Below are 27,359 nucleotides of genomic sequence, written 5' to 3'. Positions count from 1 at the left end.
GCCCCTGGCAGGGAGACTGGAACAAGAAGAAAGAGGAACTGGGCCAGGGAGAGCTGACTCAGTCTCTCTGCTCTTCTCTTTGGTCCGGGCCGGCTGGAGGCCGGGTCGCTGAGCTCCTGCCCGCCCTTTCCCACCCCAGACCCCTCCTCCCCTCCTGCCGCTGCCGTTTCCTGTGGCTGAGACTCTCACTCAGCCATGAGCTCACCGCCCCTAATGGGTTGCAGCTGCCTCGCCGCTCCAGCTCTAGCTCCCCCTTCCAGGCCTCCGAGGGGACAGCCCACTCTGCCTCACCCCGCCCATCCCCACCCTCCCCCACCCACGCTCCCGGAGCTGGCCGGGTCCCCGGAACACTGGGGGGTCTGTCTGCTCGCCCACACACCTTGGGGCCGGGTCTCGGTGCTGACGCACTGACTGTCGCTCTCTGGAGTGGCTGCCTCGCTTCTCTGACTGTCGGGATAGGCTTGTAACACCCAGGCTGGAAGGACTCAAAGTAAAGTATGCGGTTTTATCCTCAGGGCAGAGCCGGCGGAGTAGGGGGTGGGGAGGGCAATGCAGAGTAGAGAACTAAGTAAACACTTCAATTCGAGCATCACCCTTGCCCAGTTACAGCAAAGAAATCTGATAAAAGGAATTTCAAAGCCACCTTGAAAGAGAAGTAAGTTTGTAAAGGAATAGCCTAAGGGGTGGCTGTTTAGGTTCTGAGATGGAGAAAGATATCCAACTGATTCACTTAGGGAGGTGAGTCTAGAGGAAACAGGGCTGAGAACTTTTGAGTGGCCCAGGATGGAGGTTGTTAGACAGGCCTTACAGAAATCAGAAAATATTTCAGCTCCAATACATACCAGCAAAGCCTCCTCCTCCCTTCCCTACGTGTTCCTTTTGTGACTTTTCCTTCTTTCAGCTGTCCCCACCCAAGTCTTTGTAACCTAATCCAGCACACTCAGGGAATGAGTGATTCCTTGAGAGCCACTGGAGAGGATGAGGGGTGCTAGAAAGACTCAAGACAGATAGCCCTTCAGTCCTTCTTCCCACCCAATGACCATTAGCATATGATTGCTCATGGGTGGTGGCACCTCTACTTAAGAAGGGGGTCTCTGGTTGGTAGTGATTCCCTGGTAGCTCAGACGGCAAAGCGTCTGCCCACAATGCAAGAGACCTGGGTTCAATCCCTGGGTCGGGAAGATCCCCTGGAGAAGGAAATGGCAACCCACTCCAGTACTCTTGCCTAGAAAATTCCATGGATGGAGGAGCCTGGTGGGCTACAGTCCATGGGGTCACAAAGAGTCGGACACGACTGAGTGACTTCACGACAACATGACTCTGGTTGGCAGGCCCTGTGAGGAGGGACTAGTAGAATGGCTGTATCAAAAGGCTTCACCCTGCAGAACTCTCAGCCACCTGTGACTTCCCTGATGGCCCAGGGGCCCATCTCTTCTTGAGAAAGAGGGCCTATGCAATTATCCCAATGTACAAAAACCAAGTTCAGCCCTGATAAAAGACATTCACAGAAAAGTCTCCCCGGATCTCCAAAACCAAGGTCTCAGAGTGCACTCTGATTGGCCCAGCCCCACTCCCATCTCATTCAGTCAGCATTTCCTGAATGTTGCCTCTCTACACACACTTTGTACGTGATGGGGCCCCTGGGGGACAACACCAGCCTTTAAGGAACCATGCTTGGGTGCTAGGGATCCACTGTCTGATCTTGTCTCTTCCAGGAGCCTGAGCCAGTAGAGGACTGTGTGCAGAGTACTCTAGCGGCCCTTTACCCACCTTTCAAGGCAACAGCCCCCACACTGTTGGGCCAAGTGTTCCAGGTGGTGGAGAGGACTTATCGGGAGGATGCGCTGAGATACACACTGGACTTCCTGGTGCCTGCCAAGCACCTGCTTGCCAAGATCCAGCAGGAAGCCTGTGTAAGTGAACACGTTCCTGTTTTGTCTCCCCTAAGATCCACTGCCTCACCCCAGGCACCAGTCAGACTAATTTCCCCCCACCTGGAGACACTGCCTGCCCAATACTGATGCCCCCAGAGACACTTACCACTCAGATACTAACACATAGACACTCATCTTCCTAAATAGTGATCCCTGAGAAACATCAACTCCCAAAGATGTTGACCCTCCAGACCAAATTCCAGACATTTCCCTCCTCATATCAATTTTTTCAAGATACTGACTCCCCCAAGAATGACTCAACAAAGTCACTTCTACAGCTCTAAAGACCTCCTAAGAGTCTCCAACTCCTCCAAAACAATAGCATCTGCTGACCATATCTTTATAATGACTCAGTTCTGCCCCTCCTACTCGTGGAACCAGCTTCCTAGAGAAGCTTCCTACCACCAGAAAACCGATCAGTTCCAATCCTTCCCTCTGTCACATGCACACAGCAAGATATCTCCTCCTGCACCCCTGGAGTCTTAACCCACCAGGCATAAGGCCACTCCTGCCTAGGCTAGTCCCATTCTAACTAGCCTCTCCTGCTGGCTTCATCTGCAGAGGAAGCCTGAGCACAGCCTGCCCTCTATCTCCCCAGGCCCAGTACAGCGGTTTCCTCTTCTTCCACGAGGGCTGGCCCCTCTGCCTGCACGAGCAGGTAGTGGTGCAGCTGGCCGCCCTCCCCTGGCAGCTGCTGCGCCCGGGAGACTTCTACCTGCAAGTGGTACCCTCAGCAGCCCAAGCACCCCGCCTAGCACTCAAGTGCCTGGCCCCAGGGGGTGGGCGAGTGCAGGAGCTGCCTGTGCCTAATGAGGCTTGTGCATACCTGTTCACACCTGAGTGGCTACAAGGCATCAATAAGGACAGGCCAACAGGTCGCCTCAGCACCTGCCTTCTGTCTGCGCCCTCTGGGATTCAGCGACTGCCCTGGGCTGAGCTCATCTGCCCTCGATTTGTGCACAAAGGAGGCCTCATGGTTGGACATCGGCCAAGCACACTACCCCCAGAACTGCCCTCGGGGCCCCCGGGGCTCCCCAGCCCTCCACTCCCAGAGGAAGCCTTGGGCACCCGGAGTCCCGGGGATGGGCACAATGCCCCCGCTGAAGGACCTGAGGGCGAGTATGTGGAGCTGCTGGAGGTGACACTGCCTGTGAGGGGGAGCCCCATGGATGCTGAAGGCTCCTCTGGCCTCTCCCGGACCCGGACAGTACCCACACGCAAGGGTGCTGGAGGGAAGGGCCGGCATCGGAGACACCGGGCATGGATGCACCAGAAGGGTCTGGGGCCTCGGGACCAGGATGGAGCCCGGCCACCTGGTGAAGGGAGCAGCACTGGAGCCTCCCCTGGGTCTCCCCCGGGAGCTGAGGTTGAGGCTTTCCCAGAGGCAGCAGCCCTGGAGGTATCTGAGCCCCTGGCAGAGGCACTGGGAGAAGCCTCCGAGTCTTGCCCTCTGAGGCCAGGCGAGGTTGGAGCAGGACCAGGCCAAGGGGCTGAAGGGCTGCCTGGTACCCCTCGGAGAACAGGCAAAGGAAACAGGAGAAAGAAGCGAGCTGCAGGCAGAGGGGCTCTTAACCGAGGAGGGGACAGTGCCCCACTGAGCCCTGGGGACAAGGAAGAGACCAGCCACCAGGAAGCCCTTGTCAGCCTGCCCCCACCAAACGAACACGAGCTTCCAGGATGCAGCCCAGTTAAGGAGGAACATGAAGGCTCGGGGAAGCCAGAACCTGAGCCAAGAGAGGAGCTCAAACCACCAGATGAAAAAGAGCCTCGGTCCCAAGAAGTCTGCGGGCCTGTAGAAGAAAGGGCCAGAGAAAGAGAACAGGAGGGGCTAAGCCTGGTGTGCATGGCAGGTGAGACAACATTGAGGCCAGTAGGGCAAGGGCCGGGCTAGGTGGAGTCTAGGGAAGGGGGCTAGAGGAAAAGCAGAAGTGAGGCTGGGAGTGGAACAGCCAGACCTGTCCTCACTTCAGGCCCATAGCTCTGCCCTGTGTCTGCAGCGCCCAACGATCCAGAAGGGCTCCTCTCCGACCCCCTAAAACCACCCCCAGAGACTGTGCAAGAAGTGAAAGGGGAGAGCATTCCGGAAGAAGGGCCCCCAGTCTCCATCTCTGATGACCCTGGTGTAGCTTGGGACTTACTGGCATCTGGATTCCTCATCCTGACTGGTCAGTGGGCAGCAGTGGCTGAAGGGAAGGGGTTGAAAAAGCCTCTAAGGAAAAGCCTCCAAGGTGGGCTGCAGAGGGAGGCGGGGTAGATGGGAGGTAGCCAAGGCCTGCCCTCAGCCAGGACAGCCTGGCCATTTTGTGTCCTTAGGAGGGGTGGACCAGAGTGGGCGAGCTCTGCTGACCATTACCCCACCGTGCCCTCCCGAGGAGCCCCCACCCTCCCAAGACGTGCTGAGCACTGCTCTTCATTACCTTCACTCACTGCTCAGGTAACTGAGGCCCAGGCTGCCACCCTGCACAGTAACCTCCTGGGTCATAAGGACCCTGCCCTCTTCTTTCCACAGGACACTGACCTCTAGGACACCTACTTCTACAACCCTCAGATTGTTCAGGTCATTGATGTCTGACCTTCCTGACCCCTGACTTGCAGAATGTCTTCATCAATCCTCAAAATCAACCCTGCTGACTTTCAGTCTCCTAAGATACTACCTAGATTATAAAAATGTTGATTTATTCATCCAACAACTATTTCTTGAGACCCAGAATCTATTAGGCTAGGTGCTGGATTGAATTCATATCCTTCTGGAGCACAGAATTCGTAACTTTTTAAACTCTGATCCCATGACCCAGTAGTTGTATGAATATAGACTCCTAATTGCTAGTCATCACTATCGCTTGGACACACATCCCAGGCTTTGTTTGATCCTTTGCCCATTTCTAGGATCTAACTTCTCCTGAGGATGAGTGACACTCACACACACACACACACACACACACACACTCTCTCTCTCTTTCCTTGGCTCTTCTGCCCCCACAGACCTGATCTACAGATATTGGGGCTATCTGTCCTGCTGGATCTTCGCAAGGCACCCCCACTGCCTCCAGCTCTCATTCCTGTCCTGAGTCAACTTCAGGTAACCAACCCCTTGAGATGATTACTTCTTCTGGGCCCTAACTCTTTCCTAGTGGTCATTCCAGGCCACCTAGTCACCTGTAGTTTAGGGTTATTCTTCTCTGCCTTCAGGACTCGGGAGACCCTCCCCTCATTCAGCGGCTCTTGCTTCTCACTCTTGATGAGCCTCCAGCTGAACTCCATGGACTTCAGGTTTGAGCTCCTCATTCCCACCTAGTTCCCATCAGTGATGGAGAGAGAAGAGGCTAGTTGGAGCCCCTGGTCAATCCCTGAATCCCTAGGTGCCCAGGCCCAAAACCCCCTGTCTTCATGTGTCTACAGGGTGCTGAGTTGCTATCAGAGGGCGATCTGAAAAGAGTGGCCAAGCCAGAGGAGCTGCAGTGGGACTTGGGAGGTCACAGGGAGCCCTCTCCTAGTCACTGGGTAGAGACACACCAGGTAAGCTTCCTCTCCCACACCCAGGACACTGGGAGCCAGGAGTGACCCAGCAGAGGACATTTCTAGGAAAAAATGGCAAATGAGACTTGACCAAGGGGCTGGGAAAGAGTGGTTTCCCTTCCATTTAGTTCAATAAGTAGTTATGGTTCACAATTCAACACCTGTTTATTAGCAAATTTAATAAGTATTTATGAGCAAAAGATTGTGCGTGTACCCTGGGCTGCTGGGAAGATGGGAGGAATATATTAAATAAATTCTTTTTTTCCTTCTAGTTTTGAGATATAGTTGACATACAGCACTGAACAAGTTTGAGGTATACAACACAGTGATTTACATACAATCATGAAGTGATTACCACACTAGTGAATATTCATCATCTCATACAGATACAAAATTAAAGAAATAGGAAGATTGTTTTCCTTGTGATGAAAACTGTTAGGATTTACTCTTAACAACTTCCATATTTAACATACAGCAGTGTTAATTATATTGTGTTGTACATCACTTCCCTAGTACACAGCACATTTTGTAACTGGAAGTTTTAACTTTTGATTGAGTGAGTGAGTGAAAATCGCTCAGTTGTCCAACTCTTTGCAACCCCATGGACTATACAATCCATGGAGTTCTCCAGGCCAGAATGCTGGAATGGGTAGCCTTTCCCTTCTCCAGGTGATCTTCCCAACCCAGGGATAGAACCCAGGTCTCCCACATGGCAGGAGGATTCTTTACCAGCTGAGCCACCAGGGAAGCCCAAGAATACTGGAGTGAGTAGCCTAGCCCTTCTCCAGGGGATCTTCCTGACCCAGGAATTGAACCAGGGTCTCTTGCCTTGCAGGCAGATTCTTTACCAGCTGAGCTATCAGGGTAGCCCTGATCATCTTTGTCCAATTCCCCCTCCCCCTCATCTACACCCTTTAAAAAAAACAAAAACCTGATCTCTTTTTCCATGAGTTTTTTGTTTATTTGTTTTTGAAGTATAATTGACCAACAACACTATTTTAGTTCCTGGTATACAAGAGTAGATTCAATATTTCCATACATTTCAAAATGATCACCATGATGTTTAATTAACATCTGTCACCATACAAAGGTATTACATAATTATTGACTATATTCCCCACACTGTACATTTCATACCTGTGGCTGATTTACTTTGCAACTGAAAGTTTGTACTTCTTAATCTCCCCCACCTATTTCTTTCGTCTCCCCACACCGCCCCCCCACCTATTTCTTTTCTCTCCCCACCCCCTCCCCTTTGGCAACCACCTGTTTTTTCTCTGTATCTATAACTTTGTTTCTGTTTTGTTATGTTTGTTCGTTTGTTTTTTAGATTCCACATATAAGTGAAATCCTTCAGTACTTGTATTTTTCTGTCTGACTTATTTCATTTAGCATAATACCCTCTAGGCCCATCCATGTTGTCACAAATGGCAAGATTTCATCCTTTTTACGGTTGAGTAATATTCGTGTGTGTGTGTGTGTGTGTGTGTACACCACATCTTCTTTAGCCATTCATCTACTGATGGGAACTTAAATTGGTTCCTTATCTTGGCTATTGTAATAATGCCACAATTAACATGCTGCTGCTACTGCTGCTAAGTCACTTCAGTCGTGTCCGACTCTGTGCGACCGCATAGACAGCAGCCCACCAGGCTCCCCTGTCCCTGGGATTCTCCAGGCAAGAATACTGGAGTGGGTTGCCATTTCCTTCTCCAACACATGAAAGTGAAAAGTGAAAGTGAAGCCGCTCAGTCGTGTCGGACTCTTAGCGACCCCATGGACTGCAGCCCACCAGGCTCCTCCGTCCATGGGATTTTCCAGGCAGAAGTACTGGAGTGGGTTGCCATTGCCTTCTCCGACAATTAACATAGAGGTGCATATATATTTTCTAATTGCTGTTTTCACTTTCTTTGTATTAAATACTCAGGAGTGGAATTGCTGGATCGTATGAGGATTATCCATACTGTTGTCCAGAGTGCCTACACACCAGTTTATATTCCCACCAATAGTGCATGAGGGTTCCCTTTTCTGCACATCCTCACCTATACTTATTCTGACAGATGTGAGGTGGTATCTCATGGTGGTTTTGATTTGCACATTCCTGTTTATTGATAATGTTGAGCATTGTTTTCGGTGCCCATTGGCCATGAAACGATGTCTGTATGTCTTCTTTGGAAAAATGTTTATTCAGATCCTCTGCCCATTTTTTAATTGGGTTGCTTGCTTATTTGATATTGAGTTGTATGAGTTCTTCATATAATTTGGATATTAACCCCTTATAGGATATATTGTTTGCAAATGTCCTCTCCCCTTCAGTAGGGAGTTTTTTCATTTTGTTGATGGTTTCCTTCACTGCACAAAGGTGATGTAGTTTGATGTAATCCCATTTGTTTATTTTTGCTTTTGTTTCCCTTCCCTAGAGATGTATCCAAAAAAATAATACTAAGATGTCAAGAAGCATATTGCTTATATTTTCTTCTAGAAGTTTTGTTATTTCAAGATTTACATTCAAGTGTTTAATCGATTTAGAATTTATCTTTGTGCATGGTGTGAAAAAGTAGTCCAGTTTGATGCTTTTGCAGGTAGCTATTCAGTACTCCCAACACCATTTATTGCAGAGATGGTCTTTTTCCATTGTACATTCTTGCCTCCTTTGTCACAGGTTAATTGGCCATATGTGTGTAGATTCATTTCTGGGTTCTCCATTCTGTTCCATTGATCTGTGTGTCTATTTCTGAGCCAGTATCATACTGTTTTGATTACTGTAACTTTGTAGTTACAGTTTGAAATCAGGGAGCATGGTACCTCCAACTTTGGTCTTCTTTCTCAAGATTGTTTTGGCTATCCAGAGTCTTTTGTATTTTCATATAAATTTTAAAATTATTTGTTCTGGTTCTGTGAAAAATGCCATTGATATTTTGATAGGGATTGCCTTGAATCTGTAGATTGTCTTGGGAAGTATGGACATTTTAACAATATTAATTCCACCAATCCATGAGCATGGTATATCTTTCAATCTGTTTGTGTCATCTTCAGTTTCTTTCATCAATGTGTTATACCAAGTACAAATCTTTTACCCCCTTAGTTAGGTTTATTCCTAGGCATTTTATTTGTTTTGATATTATTATAAATGGAACTGTTTTCATTTCTCTTTCTGATAGTTCATTGTTAGTGTATAAAAATGCAACCAATTTCTATATGTTAATTCAGTATCCAGTAATTTTATTGAACTCATTGGTGAGTTACAGTAGTTTTTTGGTGGCTTCTCTAGAATTTTCTATGTATAGTATCATATCATCTTCAAACAGTGACCATTTTACTTCTTCCTTTTCAGTTTGGATGCCTTTTTATTTCTTTTTCTTCTCTGATTGCTGTGTCTAGGACTTCCAAAACTATGTTGAATAAAACTGGTGTGAATGCATGTCCCTGTCTTGTTCCTCATCTTAGAAGAAATGCTTTCAGCTTTTCATCATTAAGTATGATGTTAGTTGTGGGTTTGTCATAATTGGGCTTTATGATGTTGAGGTGTTTCCCTCTTCACCCATTTTATTGAGAGTTTTTTTTTTTTAAATCATAAGTGGATATTGAATTTTGTGAAAAGTTTTTCCACATCTATCAAGATGATCATGTGATATTTAGCCTTCATTTTGTTACTGTGGTGTTTCATGTTGATTAATTTGCAGGTGTTGAACCATCCTTGCATATCTGGAATAAATCCCACTTAATCATGATGCATGGTCCTTTTAATGTATTGTTGGATTGGTTTACTAATGTTGTGTTGAGTGTTTTTGCATCTGTGTTCATTAGTGATATTGGCCTGTAATCTTCTCTTTTTGTGATTCTTAACATGACATTAAATAACATATCATTTTTGGTGGAAGATAAGTTAGAAACAACAGGAGAAGCATGCAGAATGTCACTGGGGTTCTAGAAAGAGCTGACTCAGAGGGGCTGATTCTGGTTCCATATGACCTGTAACAAGTTACTTACTTTTGGAGATGGTGCCTTCCTATACCTGCTCCCTGCACCAACATTCCAGCCTCAAGATTTTTGCCCACAAAGTACACCAATTGGGACATCTCTGATTTTATGAAATCTGAATGCTGTCTTCAAGAAAAGAGGTCTGAACATGATCTGAGCTGAGTATTAAAGGGGGTCTGTAACATGGTCTCTAAGCTGTGGATCAAAGGGGAAGCGCATCTGAATAGGCAGAGAGGTGGGTCTTATAGTGTGAAGAGGCAGTGCAGATGAGGGAAAGGAGATTCATGTTTACTAAGCTGTAAAATGTGTCAGCCCTATGCTAACTGCTTATGTAGGGTCATCTATTTAAACCTTTAAATCTGGTACGTCTTTACAGTTGAGAACACTGAGGTTCAGGGAATTTTCTGGACCTGCCTAAAGTCATATAGTTAGTAAGCAATAACCTACTTTCTAACTGAATCCAGCATTGCCTCATAAAAGTCTCTAGGGTTGCCCCACCTCCACTCTTGGGCTTAGGCCCCTTATCCTAGACTCTGTCCCTGGACTCCATCCCCGTGTATTTGTTTCAGCAAGTGGCAAGGCTGTGCCACCTGTGCCGAGGTGTGCTGGGCTCTATACGGCAAGCCATTGAGGAACTAGAGAGAGCAGCAGAGCCAGAAGGAGAGGTATGAAATAAGATGGGACCAAAGGGCATGAGGTGGAGGTGGGGATGGGGCTGAGCTGAGCTGAGGACCTTCTGGTGGAATCCTGTCAATTTTTCCCTGCCCGCCAGGAGGTGGTAGGAATGCCTGAGCCCCTGCAGAAGGTACTGGCAGATCCCCGGCTGACAGAGCTGCAGAGGGACGGAGGAGCCATCCTGATGAAGCTGCGATCCACCCACAGCAGCAAGTACGAGGGATGGGTGCACGGGGGCAGGTGGACATGCATGATGGAGACACAGCAGAGAACTGCCAGTTCACCTTAGCTGCCAGAAAATTCTTAACTAAGCATGTTATCTGGACAGGATATCATGCTTCTCCATGTACAACCCTCATAACATCCCCAGATGCTAGTCATGATTATAAATGGAGATTTGGAGGATCAGAAATGTTTAATGTCTTGGCCAAGGTCAGTCAGTAAATGGAAGAGTCAGGATTCAGATACAGGCCCATCTGCTGACCTAGAATGCTGTGTCACCCCTCACGTTGGAATGCAAGGATGCGATGGGTTTGGAGGAGAGCTTGACAAGGGCTGTGGTTAATTCTGCCCCTCTTCCTCCCCAGGCTGGAAGGTCCAGGTCCAGCTGCACTGTATCAAGAGGTAGATGAAGCCATTCACCAGCTCGTGCGCCTCTCCAATCTGCACGTGCAGCAGCAGGAGCAGCGGCAACGCTTGCACCGACTGCAGCAGGTGAGCCAACACCCCCTCCCCCATGCCTCTTTCCACCTGAGGGCCTGGCCTCCAGCAACGCTTTTCCCACTGATACTTACAATTGATGGTGTTCTCCTAACCTGAACAACCCTCCCTCCCTCTTCATCTCCTTGGAAGTTGATCATGGTCAGTGTGAGATTCAGCAAGAGGGAGATGGCATTTCAGCACCAGCAAGAAAGAGAAGACAGATCTCCCCTTCCCACTGTTGATATTTGATCAAGGATCCTTAGAAATTGTGAGATGCTCGGGTGCCCTCGGGGACTGTAGGAAGAGTCTATTGATTCTGAGAGCCTACCTCCTTAGCTCAGAAATAACAAATGTCCATTGACACCAGCTCTGTCCACCCCTTAGGCAATAATCATCCCCAAACCTGAGGCTGGAAAGGTCCCACCTCCCTCCGCCTTAGAAGGAGAGGATGATGGAAGCTGCTAAATGCCTTGGAAACTGAAGTCTCTTTATGAGAAAGATTCGGGGATAAGGCTTGCTTTTTTGAACCTTAATTCTTTTCTCCTGGGGTTAAGAGCTCCATAGAGATTTGCTCTCCACCCTATCTTGTAGGGTAAACGGAGCTTTGAAATCTGATTGCTCTTCCATAACTCCTGTGTGTGCTTAGTGATCACCTCATGGACTGCATGTAGCCTCAGGGGAAGGGTCATCTCAGGGTCAATGACAAAGGAGGGTAGGGGCAGGGCTGTCTTTTCTGAGATTTCTGCATATTTAGCTTCCTCCATTGCAGCATCTGTGTTTCCCTGGTGGCTCAGACAGTGAAGAATCTGTCTGCAATGCAGGAGACTTGGGTTCGAGACCTCGGTTGGAAAGATCTCCTGGAGGGCATGGAAACCCACTCCAGTATTCTTGAGTGACTAAGTGCACACACACATTCCAGCATCCAGGTCTGTGAACCAGTGAAGTTTCTCAGTTGTGTCCAACTCTTTGCAATCCCATGGATTGTAACCTACCAGGCTTCTCCATCCATGGAATTTTCCGGGCAAGAGTACTGGAGTGGGTTGCCATTTCCTTCTCCAGGGGGGATCTTCCCGACATAGGGATTGAACCCAGGTCTCCCGCGTTGCAGGCAGACGCTTTACTGCAGGCAGAACCACCAGGGTATCTGGTGGAGCCCTCTTCCAGGCACTCTGCTTCACATAAAACCTAACCCCCTACTTCTACTGTTTGTTTGCTTGCTAATCAGCTGTTTTCCTCCTGTTTAAAAACTGTTAGCACACAGGATTTGGAGTCTAAAGTGCTCAGTTTGAGTTGTGCTCTGCTAAGAGTGAGATGTTGGAGAAGCCTTGAAACATCTCTGACTTCCCACGTTCTCGTCTGCAGAATGGGGGTGACAGTAAGGCCTGCCTCACGAGGGCATTAGGGTGATCAAATGATTTCAGCAGAGGACTGCAGAAGTGTTTATTGTTGGCACAGGTTATTGGGAACATTCTCAGACTTCTTGTCCTCAGGCTGTCTTGCCCCAGCTTCCAGCCTTTCTTCAGAGGAAGGAATTACCATCCCTTTTTGGTCAAACATCCCAGAACCAACATGAGAGTTCTTAGAGCCCCATAATAGGCAACCAGAGCTACACACACACACACACACACACACACACACACACAAACCTGAGTTGTCTCTCCAGGCCCAGTCCCTGGAACTACTGCCCCCTATCACTAGGCTCTGTAAATGTGAAATTTCTTCTGGCCCCTTTGCCTCCAGTTCACACTAATTTTATCTATTTCACCTCCAGGCATAGTCCTGGAACCCAAGCACAGGTCTCAGTGCTTCCTAACAGCCCAGCCTCCCCTTCACCTCGTGTTTTACAAAGATCTCTTACTCACTTTCTCGCTTGACCCTTGTGGAAATTATCACCACTCACTGTTATTTCCACTTGACAGCTGAGATGACGTGGTTTCCCCCAACTTCTACAAGTTAGGGCAGTCAGGTGGGAGCTGGACCTCAGCTCTCCTTCGCCCTGCCTGCCCCATTCTCCCTCATGGCCCTGCTCTCCCACCCTGTCTGCCCCAGGCACTGCAGTGGCTCTCAGGCCCCGGAGAGGAGCAGCTGGCGAGCTTTGCCGTGCCTGGGGACTCCCTGCCTGCCCTGCAGGAGACAGAGCTACGATTCCGGGCTTTCAGTGCTGAGGTTCAGGTGAGAAGGGGGAGCGGGGAGGAAGGGGAGACTGCTGGACTGAGGGCCAGGCCTCAGAGCAGCCTCGCTTCTCCAGGAGCGCCTGGCCCAAGCGAGGGAGACCCTGGCCCTGGAAGAGGACGCTGCCTCCCAGAAGCTTCTGGATGTCTTTGAACAGCGCCTGGAGCAGGTGGAGAGTGGCCTCCATCGGGCTCTGCGGCTACAGCGCTTCTTCCAGCAGGTATGTGCCGAGCCTTTTCTTCCAGTGCCCACCGCCACCTTTCTTTTGCCTGGAGAAGCTGATCGGGGAGCTGTTAGAAGCCAGGACTTAGGAGGCCTCCCCTGGGCTTTGACTATTGGCTCTAACCTGATGAATGACCTGGGATAGGAGACTAAACCTGAGTGTGCCTCGTGGCACCTACCTCACAGGGCTGCGTGAGGCTTATCATAAGCAGTATGTAACAAGCACTCAGTACAGAGCCTGCCACTTGTAAATTCTGTGTTTTGGCCATCTTCATCTAGGCCCCTCTGTCTCCCTACCAGCTCAGAGTAACACATTAGGCAGGGATGCAGGACAGTGAGCGGAGGTGTTCTGAGGGGGTTGGTGGTGCTGGGCCTTGGGAAGCCATTGGTGAAGAAGAACAGGAGCTGCCATGGGGCAGCTCGTGGGAGTGGCCCGGGACCTCACCCTTTCCTGGCCCCATTCCCCTTCGCTTTGGCCTTGCAGGCACACGAATGGGTGGATGAAGGTTCTGCGAGGCTGGCAGGAGCGGGACCAGGGCGGGAGGCAGTGCTGGCAGCCTTGGCCCTGCGGCGCGCCCCGGAGCCCAGCGCTGGCACCTTCCAGGAGATGCGGGCCCTGGCCCTGGACCTGGGCAGCCCGGCAGCCCTGCGAGAATGGGGCCGCTGCCGGGCCCGCTGCCAAGAGCTGGAGAGGAGGATTCAACAACAGCTGGGGGAGGAAGCAAGTCCCCGGGGCCACCGGCGACGACGGGCAGACAGTGCCAGCAGCGGAGGAGCCCCACGGGGCCCCCACAGCCCCTCACCCAGCCTCAGCTCCCTGCTGCTCCCCAGCAGCCCCGGGCCACGGGCAGCCCCGTCCCACTGCTCCCTGGCCCCCTGTGGGGAGGACTATGAGGAGGAGGGTGCCGAGCTGGGTCCAGAAGCAGAAGGCAGACCACCAAGGACTGTGCTGATCCGAGGTCTGGAAGTCACCAGTACGGAGGTGGTAGACAGGACGTGCTCACCCCGGGAACACGTGCTGCTGGGCCGGGCTGGGGGACCAGAAGGGCCCTGGGGAGTGGGCACCCCCCGGATGGAGCGCAAGCGGAGCATCAGGTGAGAACCCAAGCAGCAGACCCAGCTGCCCCGCAGGAAAAGAACGTGACATTGTCGGGGTGGTGACTGCCTCCCATGCCACAGCCTCCTATCTCTCCCTGTGGTACCTGCAGCGCCCAGCAGCGTCTGGTGTCTGAGCTGATTACCTGTGAGCAAGAATATGTGGCTGCCTTAAGTGAGCCGGTGCCACCCCCAGGGCCTGAGCTGACCCCAGAATTGCGGGGCACCTGGGCTGCTGCCCTGAGCGCCCGGGAGAGGCTCCGCAGTTTCCACCGGACACACTTTCTGCGGGAACTTCAGGGCTGCGCCACCCACCCCCTGCGCATCGGGGCCTGCTTCCTTCGCCATGTGAGTCAGCCTCTAAAATGTCTTCCAGGGCTTCTCCCTTCACACGTCTCAGCCCCATCCACGGTCCCTCCTTCTCAGTACGTCTCTCCTCCCCACTCCCCCCACCGGAATGTGCAGTTCCAGATACTGGGGCCTAGTGCTGTTTGCTGGGCTCCTGGATCTACTCCACCTCTGTGTCCCCAACATCAGGGCTGCCTGGCCTTTGCTCTCTCCACCGGAGCCTGTCATTCCCCAGGCAGACTGAGTGCTCCCCCGGGGCCGGTCCCTCCTTCCGGCCGCACAGGATGTGGAGGAGGAGAGGGAGAGGCTGGTCTGCAGGGCCTCATGGAGATGACTTACTGCTTCCCTACTGGCACAGGGGGACCAATTCAGCCTTTATGCCCAGTACGTGAAGCACCGGCACAAACTGGAGACCGGTCTGACAGCCCTCAGCCCCCCAACCAAGGTAACTTTTTCTCCTACTCTCATGAGAAGGGGAGACGCCAGGAAGACATAAAATTCAGCCAACCTCAAAATCTCTCAGGGAAAAAAAAAGCTTTCCTAGACGTGCCGTGGAGCATCAGCTACCAGTAATCTCCCAGAATTGCTGAGGGTGGGGCACGCATTGGTCTGGGAGCCAGGTGAAGCTGGGATCATATCCCGTCCACCTGAGGATTTTGGGCAAGGGTCTTGATTCCTCCAGGCTGCTGTTTCTGTATCCAGGAAAAGTGGGCAGTGTTCACTACATCTAACTAATGGACTGCTCAGAGGCTCAAAAGACCTCACATCAAAAGATGTGAAAGTGACTTCAAAAGTTAAAAGCCGGAAAAAAAAAAAAAGTTAAAAGCCGGAGAATTCAAGGGATTATTTGTATTCCTCTTCCATTCTCCTTTAAGATATAGAGGATGTCTGAGTCTCATGCAGGCCTCCTACCTCCTTTCTTTCTGCGGAAAGGTTTTTCACCTTACCTTTGGGTGTATCTGGGCTTGTGGGTGCGTGCTAAGTTGCTTCAGTCATGTCCAACTCTGTGACCCTATGGACTGTAGCCTGCCACGCACCTCTGTCCATGGGATTCTCAAGGCAAGAATACTGGAGCTGGTTACCATGCCCTCCTCCAGGGGATCTTCCTGACCTGGGGATCAAACTTGAGTCTTTTAAGTCTCCTGTATTGGCAGGTGGGTTCTAGTACCATCTGGGAAGACCATCTGGACTTGATCTACCCCTAAAAACCCAGAGTACTGCCCATCTTCTCCAAAGGCCTTTAGCACCTTCCTTCATTCCTATCTGTTTCCTCCCCATACTAGGGCACCTTGGAGGGGGGCCCTCACCTGCCCCGGGCCTTGCAGCAGCCCCTGGAGCAGCTGGCCAGGTATGGGCGGCTCTTAGAGGAGCTCCTAAGGGAAGCTGGGCCTGAACCAAGTTCTGAGCGCCAGGCCCTTGGGGCTGCTGTGCAGCTGCTCCGGGAACAAGAGATCCGTGGCAGAGACCTGCTGGCTGTAGAGGCGGTGCGTGGCTGTGAGGTAAGAGCATGTTCCAGACATACCAGCCCAGGCCGCCCTGTGACCTCAGAAGCAGTGTGGGCTGGTGACCAGGGAAATAGACTCAATGTCAGAGGGCCCCAGGCTGTCATTTCTAACAAACATGGATAGCTTTGGTCAAGTCACTGAACTTCACTGGCCCTCAATTTCCTCATTACTAATAAAGCTATGTCCTGCCCAACATCCCATGACCCTGTATCTGCCTCTGCTTTCCTATTCCTTTCCTAATTCTTATCTACATCTACCCTGCAGTTCATTCTGTATCTCAACACTCAACACATACCTATTCTCCTCTCCTTAGTCTTTTTCCAGCCCTAAGGTTCCAGAACAACTTGGAAACCTACCTCCACTGGGTTAGACCTCTTTTCCCTTCAGGTCTTTGCTGATTTGATTCTCTTCCTGGGGCAAAATGGTGCTTTGGTCCCCAACATGCAAAGGCTTACCCACTGGAGGCTCTAAACCCTACTGTGTGATCCATCTTCTGTCTTCAGAGGCAGGGCTGTGCTGCCACGCCAGGTGTGCTGTGCATGGTGACCAGTAGATGGATTCTAGGCCAGGGGCTTTCCTGATTTCCTCACTCTGCCTGAGAACCAGTGCACTAGGCCCCTTGCCCTATAAATCCCATTTTTACGCTCCATAAAATATATATAAAGGGCTCCAGGGCCAATGACTTTTCCTTTTGCTTTCCCCAGATAGATCTGAAGGAGCAGGGCCAACTCCTGCACCGGGACCCTTTCACAGTCATCTGTGGCCGAAAAAAGTGCTTTCGCCATGTCTTTCTCTTTGAGCATCTCCTCCTGTTCAGCAAGCTCAAGGGCCCTGAGGGGGGGTCAGAGACCTTCGTTTATAAGCAGGCCTTTAAGGTACAATGCCTGGGGGCAGGGTGGTGGTGGGAAACCACAGGGACAGGACAGGAAATCATGCTCTACTTGAGAACTCAGGATGTTCTGGAAAACTCAATCCCAACCCAGCTTCAGAATCTGTATCATGTTGAACAGGCTTTGGCCTGTAATCAAACATCAGGTTAGGGTGTCGAGGTGACAGAAGTCCTTGTCATTGGCCTACTGCATGGCGTTCTTATTCACACAGGAGATTCATGGGGCATTCCAAACCAGAAGGGAAGAGGAACTTTCCCATTAAGAACACACATGCTTTCTGAGTTAGGGATGGTCCCTGGGGGATGAAGAGAGGACACTATAAATATAGCTTAACTTATGGAACTGAAGAAACCAAGAGGAGGGAGGCCTTGCTTTAGGGAAACAGCCTTGATATCCAGATAAACATCAATAGCAGCCTAGTCCCAGATCAGGCAATGTAGCATGATTCTAAGAGTTTCTCTGACGTAGTCCTCTTATACTAGTTCCAACAGAGTCCAATATAGAGAAAAAAGCTTGGGTTTGGAATAACACAGCCATGGGCTTGAACTTTCTCTAATAAGCTATGATAAGCCTTTGGACAAGATGCTCTGGGTATTATACAGCCCCCCCTTCTGTAAATCGTGGTTGTTGTGAAGGCTAAATGTAGAGCACTTGGCACAGGGTAGGTGTTGAGCAAACATTTACTGAGCATCTCCCAGATGCCAAACTAAGTGTAGTGCTTTTCCACATGGTACCATCTAGTCAGGACGCACTTCATCTTCACCCACACTCCTCTGCTCTTTCTCAGACTGCCGACATGGGGCTAACAGAAAACATCGGGGACAGTGGGCTCTGCTTTGAACTGTGGTTTCGGCGGCGGCGCGCACGAGAGGCGTACACCCTGCAGGCAGCCTCACCAGAGATCAAACTCAAGTGGACAAGTTCTATTGCCCAGTTGCTGTGGAGACAGGCAGCCCACAACAAGGGTACCGGGCAGAACCAGGAGCGGGTGTGCTTGGGATCAAGGAGGTTAGCTGGAGAGAGCCTGGGGAAAAGAGGGTATAAGATGGAGAATGGTGTATGAGAAGATTCGACATGAGAGAGACTGCTGAGATAGAAATTAGTCTAAGGTGTACCAAAAGAAAAGAGGAAGCCGCTAAGCTTCAGGAAGGTGAGCACAAATGGCTGGGCAAAAGAGAGTCAGAGGGTGTTCCATGCACGTGCCTTGCCTTTCAGAATTTAATTTCTGTGTTAGCAGACCTAGTTTGTTTGTTTTGAGCAGTCTTTTGCTAGTTTTTGTTTTTCATTTTTAATTCTCTTTAATTCTCATTCCACTCATCTGAAAAGTGGAAAGTAACATCTACATCTTGGTATGATAGGAAGGATTAAATAAGGTGATATATATGGAAACACTTGATAAACTGTAAAGGTATGTAAAAATGGGAATTTTGCTCTTAATACCCAAGATAAAAGAAGAGGTGAGTATTAGAAGAAAAGTTGAGTAGCAGGAATGCCAAATGGGCAGGATGCAACAGGTAGAAGAGACAGCTGTCTAAGGGGGAAGTCAAGGATCATCATCATCCATGTCGTAACAGGAGAGTAACAAGAGACGCCAAGGGAATGAGAATGAGGAATGAAGAGTTGGGAAGGAGCAAAGAAGTTGGTAACATGGTCTCTGTTCCCTAGAGCTCCGAGTGCAGCAGATGGTCTCCATGGGCATTGGGAATAAACCCTTCCTGGACATCAAAGCACTTGGGGAGCGGACACTGAGTGCCCTGCTCACTGGAAGAGGTGAGGGCCGGAGTGCAGGGGGGTGGCCCCCAGGAGTCAAAGACCTTGAGAGTGAATGCACAGTGAGGAGGTGTGGTGGAAAGAGAGGAAGGGTCGCAGTGGATATATCTTCTCAGAAACTGTGGGACTGACTGGGAGGCCCTCTAGTAGATGAGGATCATTTCAGGGAGCCAGGAGGGCTTTCCCACACCAGCACCCCACCCCCCACCCCCCCACTCTCTGCAGCCGCCCGCACCCGGGCCTCGGTGGCCGTGTCATCCTTTGAGCATGCCGGCCCCTCCCTTCCCGGTCTCTCCCCGGGAGCGTGTTCCCTGCCTGCCCGCGTCGAGGAGGAGGCCTGGGATCTGGACGTCAAGCAAATTGCCCTGGGTGAGGCACCTCTCAAGGGGTGGCTCCCAACAGCTGGGTCATCATGGTGATGTTCAGGCTGCTTGCTGCTGAGCAATTCCTTTCTCTAGCCAAGTGGCCCAGTTGCCATGACAACTATGTACAGCTCCCCCATTGCTAAAAGAGCCTTCCATCTGGTTGCTAGGGTAATGCTTACAGCAGCCTGTTGCTAAGAAGCACTTCCTCTGTACCTCTCTCTCTAGCTCTCCTTGGGTTTCTATGGAAACTGCTTCAGCTTCCTGTTGTACCCTCCTGGTTCACCACGGCAATCCTTATAGTTTCCTGTCGCTTCTTCCCTGGTTGCTCTAATGATGCCGCTGACAATTTCCTGCCTCTTGGTAGGGGGGTTCTCTTGCAACTGGATTGCTATGGTGACTTACAGCTTCCTGTTGCTATGGAGCTTTTTCTTCCCTGATGGAGCAGCTTGGTTGCTTAAGGTAATCTAGAGGGGTTCTGTACTCTGCTCTCACCCTAGCTTCCCCTCCAGCCCCAGAAACACTTGACTCTTCTGGAGATGTGTCCCCAGGACCGAGAAACAGCCCCAACCTGCAAGCCCCACACCCTGGGAGCAGCACTCCCATTCTGTCCAGTGGAGGGATCTTAGGGCTATCCCGGCAGGTAAGTCCTTGCAGTAGTGCTGAGAATGGGGTGGGCTCTTCTGGTCGTTCAACTCATGAGGGGCAGAGGAACCAGTGAGCCTGTGCTCCCGCAAGGCTATTTGTCCAGTCTGCGTTTCTCCTCTCCTCCAGGCCTGGCTAAGAGGGATGAAGGTCAGAAGTGAAAAAGAATCTTTAATAAGGAATGTAGTGCAAGAGTGAGAGAAAGGGGAGAATTCTAACAGACTGGTTTGAACTTGGATTCAATCCACAAAATTCAGGAATGATGAGGAAAAAAGGGTGAACTAATTGACAGGCTTGGGAGAGAGGGAGGGTTATATAATCTCTCTATACAAGAGATGATTTCTTATGCTTTAAACTCACTGTGGTTTCTCTTCCTTCAGAGTCATACCCGGGCCCTGAGCGACCCCACCACGCCTCTGTGACTGGGTAAGTTGGTGCCCCCTTTCTACCATATCCTACATCCTTTCCCTTCCCTTCCCCAGCTGCCTGGGAGTCAGCTTCTTCCCTCTCCCAACCCATCTTCCCTCTTCTCTCCTGGCTTCCAGAGAAGATCCGGAGCTTGGCTACCGCCCCTCCTCTCAGCACACTTTGGGCTGGGATGCTGAGGGCACAGAGTGGAGGACTGGAAGAGCACTGAAGTCCTTCCCTCTGCTTCCTGGACAGAGAGGAGGTCAAAGGACTAGTATGTCTCCCTGCTACCACTGTCTCTAGCTCTTCCCAGCCAGGTGCCTTCCTACAAGAACCAGAGTGTCCACACTTGCTTGCCTTTATACCCTGGAGGTGGGGAAATTTTCCTCCGTCCAGTCCTTCCCCATCCGGGGCCAGTGCATACTCCCAGGACACAGCTCCGTGTCAGCCCTGCCTCCATAGCCTGTGTTCTCCCCTCATGCCGCCCCCTGACTCATCCTGAGAAGACTCATCTCTGCCAATTCCTGGCAACTCCGTTTTTGAGGGTGGGGGGCAGGTGTCATAGGACACGGAGCTATGCAAACCATTACAGAAGAGTGGGGCAGGGAACTGCAAACTTTGTATATGTAATTACTGTTATTATAATACTATTGTTATATTAAATATATTTACTCACACTTTGTCTCCGAACAGCTAGAGCAGACCTCAGGGTTGAAGTGATACCACTAACTTGAGCACTTCTGCTAACCCGATCGTTAACTAGAACACAGAAAATAAAGCCAAGGCTGCAAGGTACACTGTACCCCCTTACTGGCACAAAGCTGGGCCTGGGTGAACGTGCACCCTCCCAGAGGAGAGGCCTCCAGAGGCCTGAAGTTCCTCCTCTCATTCTGCATGCACTTCCTGAGGCTGAGCTGCTCACAGTCAAGCTGGGGTCTTCTAGCACCATCCAGCAGTTTCTCAAGATGAGTCTCAGATCACAGTACAGGAGAACAATGGGCTACTTGTTAAAATACTAATTCATGGGCCCCACCCCAGAGCTACTGAAGCCAAAGCCTGAGGGTAAAGCCCAAGCTTCTTACCAAGCTCTTTGGGTGGTAAAAAGTGCCTGAAGAAAGGACTCTTTTCTGGATGCAGTGGCCCAAGGACAGGACATAGGCAGGCAGACACAGTGCCCTGTGTCTCAAGACACCTGTTTATTGGGGACACAACTCTGCGACAGGGATGACAGGAATCGTACCAAAAATAGCGACGTCTACAGGGCCCCTGAAGGGGCTAGAAGGGTGCAGTGCCCCCCACCCCCACCCATTGTACAAAAATAAACTCTCACGCCTATGGACCAGCAAAGACTGGCAGAGCTGCCCCTCAGCAGGAACACTCCTCTCTGCCAGCCCTGGGACCCCGTTCTTTGATCCTCACCCCTGCCACTGCTAAGGCACTGTGACTCTCCCGTGGGCTGGGTGGGTGTCGCCCGCCCACCCTCCTCACGCTCTCTGCCCCTCCACCTCTGGTCCGCCCGGGGCTGGGATATGGGTCCCATGCTGCCCCCTGCTGGCTGCTCTACCCAACTACCTCTACCGCTGCCCCGCTCCGGCGGGGTAAACTAAGCTAACGGCCCCCTAAGAGGGCTCCCTACCTTTCTTGGCCCCCTAGCCCAGCCTCTCCGGATCTCAACAGCCCGGGGCCCTCCTCCCCTTCCTGCGGAGGAGTGGGAGGGGTCTCTCCTGACGGTGCTCGGGCATAGGGCGGGGATGCATCGGCCTGGGGCGGCCTGCGGCCCCGAGCCCTGCGGCTGTGGTGCACTTGTAGGTGCAAGGCCATGAGCTCGGGGGCTCCCGTGGCGAAGGGACAGAAGAGGCATCGGTGGAGGGCACCCCCTGGCCCAGCCTCGCCTCCTGGGCCTGCCCGCAGGGACAGGTCCAGGGGCTCGGCCTCACCGCCTCGCCCGTTGCGCAGGGTCCTCCCGGGGCTGGCGGGCTTCCGACGGGACCCCGGCGCGCCGCCACTCGCGGGAGGCCGGGGGCTCGCTCTGCCCTCTACCCAGGTCGCAGGCTGCGGAGCCGCCTTGGCTCCGGACGACTGGCCCGAACCCCGCTGGGAAGGGGGCGGCGGCTCCGGGGGTGGCCCGGGGCCGGCTCCGCTCTTCTGCTCCCGGTGGTGGCGCTGCAGGTGATACTTGAGCGAGCCGGACTGGGTGCCCGCGTAGTCGCAGTGCGGACACTTGTAGGGGCGCTCGCCTGGAGAGGAGGGGTGCGATAATGCCAGAGTCACGATCACTGCCCGCCCCTGCCCGCATTTCACTCCATGTACAAGCTTTGGGCAAGGAAAAAAAACCACTGCCGCACCCACCCTTCTGATTTTAATTAAGAGGTGTTTCTCGGAGCTCTCACCCGCACCCCGCACCCCGCTTCCTGACCTCAGCACCCCCCCATCCCGGAGGTTGCCCCCCTCACCTGTGTGCACGCGCAGGTGCACTTTGAGGTGGTGCGCTGAGCGGAAGGATTTTCCACAAAAGGGGCAGTCCTTGCCGGTGGCCCCCCGGCCCCCTTCAGGCCGGGCCCCTCCAACTAACAGACCATTCTCTTCTGCAATACACGCATTAAAAGAAGTCAGAAGGACCCGTTGCCCTAACTCTATTAGGTCCATGTGCCCCCATACCACCCACAGAACTGCTTCCCCTCCCAGCCCAGGAGGAAACAAAACGTTTGCGGGAACCTGAGAGGTTCGACTTGCTCTGAGTTGGACTGTGCCCTCAAAGAGTAGTAAAGCCTCTAAGGGAGGAAAACCGAGAAGAGGCAGGTCCTTTTGAAAAGGAGCGGGCAGGAGGGCAGTGGTGGCGTCAGAGTGGGCCACAATGTGGAACACCTTAGAGGAGATCCTTACGTACCCTGCGTGGCGGTGGACCTCGCCTGGGCCCCCGCGGCAGGCGCAGAGTGCCCTGGGGCCTCGCCTGGGCGCGAGGGCAGGGAAGCCAGAGGGCCCACCGCCCTGCTCCGGGCCCAGGTCTCTTCCTCTGCCTCCACCACCTCCTCTTCCTCGTCTGGCTCCTCAGCGCGGTGCCGGCGAGCCCGGGCTGGGAGAGCAGAGGGCAGCGGGCGGAAGCTTCCAAAGCTGCGGCCAGCCCCAGGCTCAGCGCCCTCACCATTGGGCCGCGCCTCGCCAGCTCGTAGGCTCAGGTAGCCCAGGAGGCTCGGAGGCTCACGGCGCTCAGCGGGGGTGGGCGCTGGGGCCAAGAGGAGCGCAGGGCCCAGAGGCTCATAGGCAAGTAGGCCCAGGTCAGGAGGCTGGGGGGCCCGGGCAGGCCCGGAACCAGGCCCCGGAGCACGCAGTGGGCCCAGCTTGCTGGCGTGCACTTTCATGTGGTTCTTTAGGAACCAGGGCTCCTTGAAGCAGCGGCCACAAACAGGACATGCATGATCGAAGGAGGCCTTGTGCTTGCGCATGTGACCCTTGAGAAACCAGGACTGCGTAAAGCTCTGGCCACACACTTGACAGCGGAACTCTGGAGGCGCTGGGGGCTCCTCGGGAGCAGCAGGAGCGGGGGCGGGGGTTGCCTCACTTTCAGGCTCTGGCTCTGGCTCGGGGACCGATCTAGGTTCAGGCTGGGGTGGAGGTTGAGGCTGGGGCGCAGCCGAGGTGGCCGCCAGGGGGCGCTCGGGAGCTCCGTGGGCCGTCAGGCTGTGGTGCAGCAGCTCCTCCTCCTGACTGGAGCCGAAACTGCACAGGCCGCACTTCCAGGGCCTGTGTAGAATGTGCAGGTGGCGTTCGCGCTCCGCCGCGGTGCGAAATTTGCCTTTGCAGAAGGGGCAACGGAAGGCGGACGACGAAGAAGCCTGGGGCCGCGGCAGGCCCTCGGTGGCAGGGGTGGCCTGCAGGCCCCCTGAACTTCGAGGTCTCCCCAGCCGGGCCTCCCGCAGTAGAGCTCGCTCCTCCAACTCCAGCAACAGGCGCGCTGCGGGGCTTCGCGGGCGCTCGGGCTGATGCGTGCGCAGGTGTGAGCGCAGCAGCGCCCGCTGCGCAGCACGGTGGCCACAGTGCGGGCACTGGAAGGCCTGGGCGCCTGGGTGCGCCCGCAGGTGCAAAGCCAGGATAGAGTTGAAGCGGAAGCGCTTCCCGCATACAGGGCAGGGGAAGCGCCGTTCGCCTGCGCGACTCTCAGACCAGCCCACTGCTCCCATCCCTGGAGACCCGGCGCTCACGCCTGGCCCGTTGGAGTAGCGCTGCAGATCCAGTTCGCCGTCGAAAGCCGGGGGCGACGGCGCTAGGTGGCCGACCGGGGCGCGGGGACGTGAGCCCTGTGGAGAAAAATGTGAACAGAGCGAAGGGTGGAGAAGGGAGAGCTGTGGGGGAGACATGGACACGGAGAGCCAGAGGAACCCAAGAGAGGGTGGGTCGGGGCCTGAACCAAGAACACCGGGGGCCCCTCCCACTCACCTCGAGGAAGTTGGGGGATGAATGGGAACTGAGCTTTGGGGACCACGGAAATAATGGGAGGCCAGAGAGACAGAAAGAGAGGTAGGGAGGGGAGGAAGTATAGTTGCAGGTACTTGTAGGTTCAGGCCAGAGCCTCACTCACCTCCATGGACCCCCTTCACATTCTTTGGTTCTGAGGAGTGTACGGAAGAGGAGGGGGAAAAGCTGCTAGTGAAGGCAACAGGTGCTGAAGAGCTAAAGCAAGAGAGACAGATTTGGAGCAAAGGATGAGCCCTGATTTTCAGCAGTGGAAAAAGTCACCCCTAACCCGAGTCTCTTCCGGAGAGCCCCAAACTCTTAGCACCCTGGAATCTATCCCTTCTCCTTCCTGCCTTACATCCTGAGACAGGAGGAGGCTACTGTCTTCAAAACTTGTACTACTTTATTTGTCCACAAGGCTCCCTGATAACCCAGATTTCTTCCCCCCAAATTTTTCATTTTAAATGCCTTATGCAGAACCACCATCACCACCAACACCACCACGCCCCCCACCCACGTCTCCGCCACCCTGCTGGTGGAAGAGACCATCACAGTATACTCTTCTCTCATTTAGACTGGGCTGTGCAGTGGGAAAAGCAAACGGGGTCGGCTTGCCATGCTCCTCAGCTATCCAAGTGGGACCAGTTGCTCTCAGACCCCTAACTGACCAGCCAGCCAAACATTCTTCCAGGCTCCATAGTTCTTCCTTCTGCCTTTACCCTGTCTTTCTGTCTTTCCCCCTCATTCTTCCTCCCTCCGCCTGGATTCCTGATCCATTCATTTCCATTCATTACAGAGACTCATTCATGCATGGGAGAGAAACACCTCCCAGCAGCAGAGTCTGGAGACAGACAGAGGGGGAGGGGCATGAAGGGGGAGAGAGCCAGAGGGAAAGGGAATGAAGAGAGAGTTGGGGGAGGAGTGGAAGTTAAGGGGCGCTGCTGGCCTTGGGAAGGGGTTAAAAACTGCAAATACCAGATAGAATTCATCCCCTCGTTTCAAACCTTGGAGCCTGCAGTTTGATGGGGCATCTCAGCCCCTTTGTCCAGGGCTGTTCCGAGGCAGGCTTTCCTCCTCTCTGCAGGGGAGAGGCTCCCTCACACAAGAGGAGGATTACACTGGCTCTGAGCTCAAGAGGCTGGAGTGAGGGACGGGGGGCGGGGCTGGGCCATCTGCACAGATAGGGGCTCAGCACATGCTCTGAGCTGAAAAGGGTTAAAATTCTCCAGGCTAAAATTCCCTGAGCCTGGGATGTGCAAAGCTCCAGTTCTGAGGAAGGAGAAGAGCATTGAGAGGAAGAGGACTTGGGGGTGGGGGTGGGGGGTGAGGATCTCCTGATTCTAAGCTGCAGAGGAGGTTAGCAGGACTTAGAAGCAACCCCAGAATTAAGATTCATGGAAATAGACCTAGGAGAATGACCAGAAGTCATCTAGTCTATCTTTCTTGCTTCCATATACAACTGTATGTGGTCAAAGCTAGACAAATGTGGACCTTACCTGATTTTTTTTTTTTTTTTTGGCCTGAGACAGAAAGAATGTTTGAGGTATAAAGAACCTGCTTACAATAGGTATTGTGAAACTGAAATAGGTTACTGAGAAAGAAAAGGATTCAGCATTATTTTGCTTAAGGAATTTTAACAGAAGAGAACTGAGCTAGGGTCAGCCCTGCAAAGAAAAAAGGCTCTGGAGACCTAACGGTGCTTTAATTTTTGATGTTTAGTAGATGGGACAAGACTCTGTGAAGGGTCAGGTACCTGTTACATGTGGAATCTGGGTGATGGGAATTTTATTAACAGGAAATTAATTAACAAAATGTCTTTGTCCAAGGTCACTAAACAACCTCAACCACAACTTTTAATATCTTTATTTCTGCAGCTCCAAATTAAGGCATCCACTCTCATCTTCTGGATCCTCCAAATAAGCCCCTTTCCTGAGACCAAGAGCCTTGTTGAGTTCACTAAGTAATATAATGAAAGATGAATTAGTGTAGGACTGAAGGGTACAAGACTACTGTGGGCCCAGTCAGATCATTAATAGCCCTGCAACCTTCAGTAAATCACTTAACTTCCCAGTTTACTCATCTGTAAAATAAGGGGATTAGACTAATTTATACTGATGGTCCCCTCCAGTTCAAAAGTTTTGTGGTTCTGAGTCATAGGACTCTTCTGGACCCCAGAGAGATGTTGAAACAAATGGTCATTCCTTCAGTACCATGGAGAGTGCAGTGGGCTACCAGAGGAGCCTCTTTGGCCACCTCCATACCATAGAGCAATGAAGTGCTAGAGGGGCCACATTTGCCATTTTAGCACCTCACATAAGGCAATGAGAAAAGCCAGAGGATTTTTTAAAATTCTTATCTGGAAACCATAGAGGGGGGAAAAACCAGTGGTACCAGAGGGATTATTTTGGCCTTTTGGATGTCACTGAAAATAGACAGATGTAACAGAAAATAGATGTAACTAGAAGAATTTTAATTAGCTATAAGCAGTGTTCTGACAGTTACAGTTTGTACATCCTGGAATGAGTTACTGAGGCATCATATTTGGGTCCATCACATTCTGTTGCTCTCCTGGGGATTCCCGGAACATCCTGGTGTACAGCCAATCTGGTATATTCAGAGGAAGCAGATGGTGGGGGAGGAGGGGGAGGAGGCTGGGAATACTGCATGGTCATAGCTGACTAA

At 52.1% G+C, this 27,359-nt stretch overlaps 2 protein-coding genes across 8 annotated transcripts in view; one reads left to right on the top strand and one right to left on the bottom strand.

Moving 5' to 3' along the window:
- Nucleotides 1-1,715: 1,715 nt before the first annotated feature.
- On the top strand, nt 1,716-20,902 carry ARHGEF40 (Rho guanine nucleotide exchange factor 40; the record flags this gene model as incomplete). The annotated part of the gene is given in 23 exon segments (NM_001205941.1): nt 1,716-1,913; nt 2,533-3,784; nt 3,932-4,099; nt 4,248-4,368; nt 4,917-5,013; nt 5,124-5,204; nt 5,334-5,450; nt 10,001-10,096; nt 10,204-10,319; nt 10,694-10,820; nt 12,858-12,980; nt 13,057-13,200; nt 13,687-14,297; nt 14,411-14,645; nt 15,004-15,090; nt 15,929-16,144; nt 16,855-17,025; nt 17,828-18,005; nt 18,706-18,810; nt 19,036-19,179; nt 19,685-19,815; nt 20,198-20,243; nt 20,363-20,902. Coding segments are annotated over 22 exon segments (4,560 nt in total), but the record flags the coding sequence as incomplete, so codon positions are not given.
- Nucleotides 20,903-21,394: 492 nt separating this feature from the next.
- The window catches only part of ZNF219 (zinc finger protein 219), a 14,417-nt gene continuing 8,452 nt past the window's right edge, over nt 21,395-27,359 (bottom strand). For all 7 annotated transcript variants that reach the window (XM_024997954.2, XM_010809125.4, XM_059890789.1 and 4 more), the window contains 4 exons: nt 24,802-24,893; nt 23,113-24,520; nt 22,679-22,810; nt 21,395-22,462 (listed from right to left, as the gene is read on the bottom strand). In XM_024997954.2, coding sequence (XP_024853722.1) covers nt 21,858-22,462; nt 22,679-22,810; nt 23,113-24,520; nt 24,802-24,807 — 2,151 coding nt within the window. In that variant the 5' untranslated portion in view covers nt 24,808-24,893 and the 3' untranslated portion in view covers nt 21,395-21,857. The remainder of the gene's footprint in view (nt 22,463-22,678; nt 22,811-23,112; nt 24,521-24,801; nt 24,894-27,359) is intronic.

This window comes from Bos taurus, chromosome 10, assembly GCF_002263795.3.
Source record: "Bos taurus isolate L1 Dominette 01449 registration number 42190680 breed Hereford chromosome 10, ARS-UCD2.0, whole genome shotgun sequence".
In the NCBI taxonomy this organism is placed as follows: Eukaryota; Metazoa; Chordata; class Mammalia; order Artiodactyla; family Bovidae; genus Bos; species Bos taurus.
This window is presented reverse-complemented; position numbering and strand designations above follow the sequence as displayed.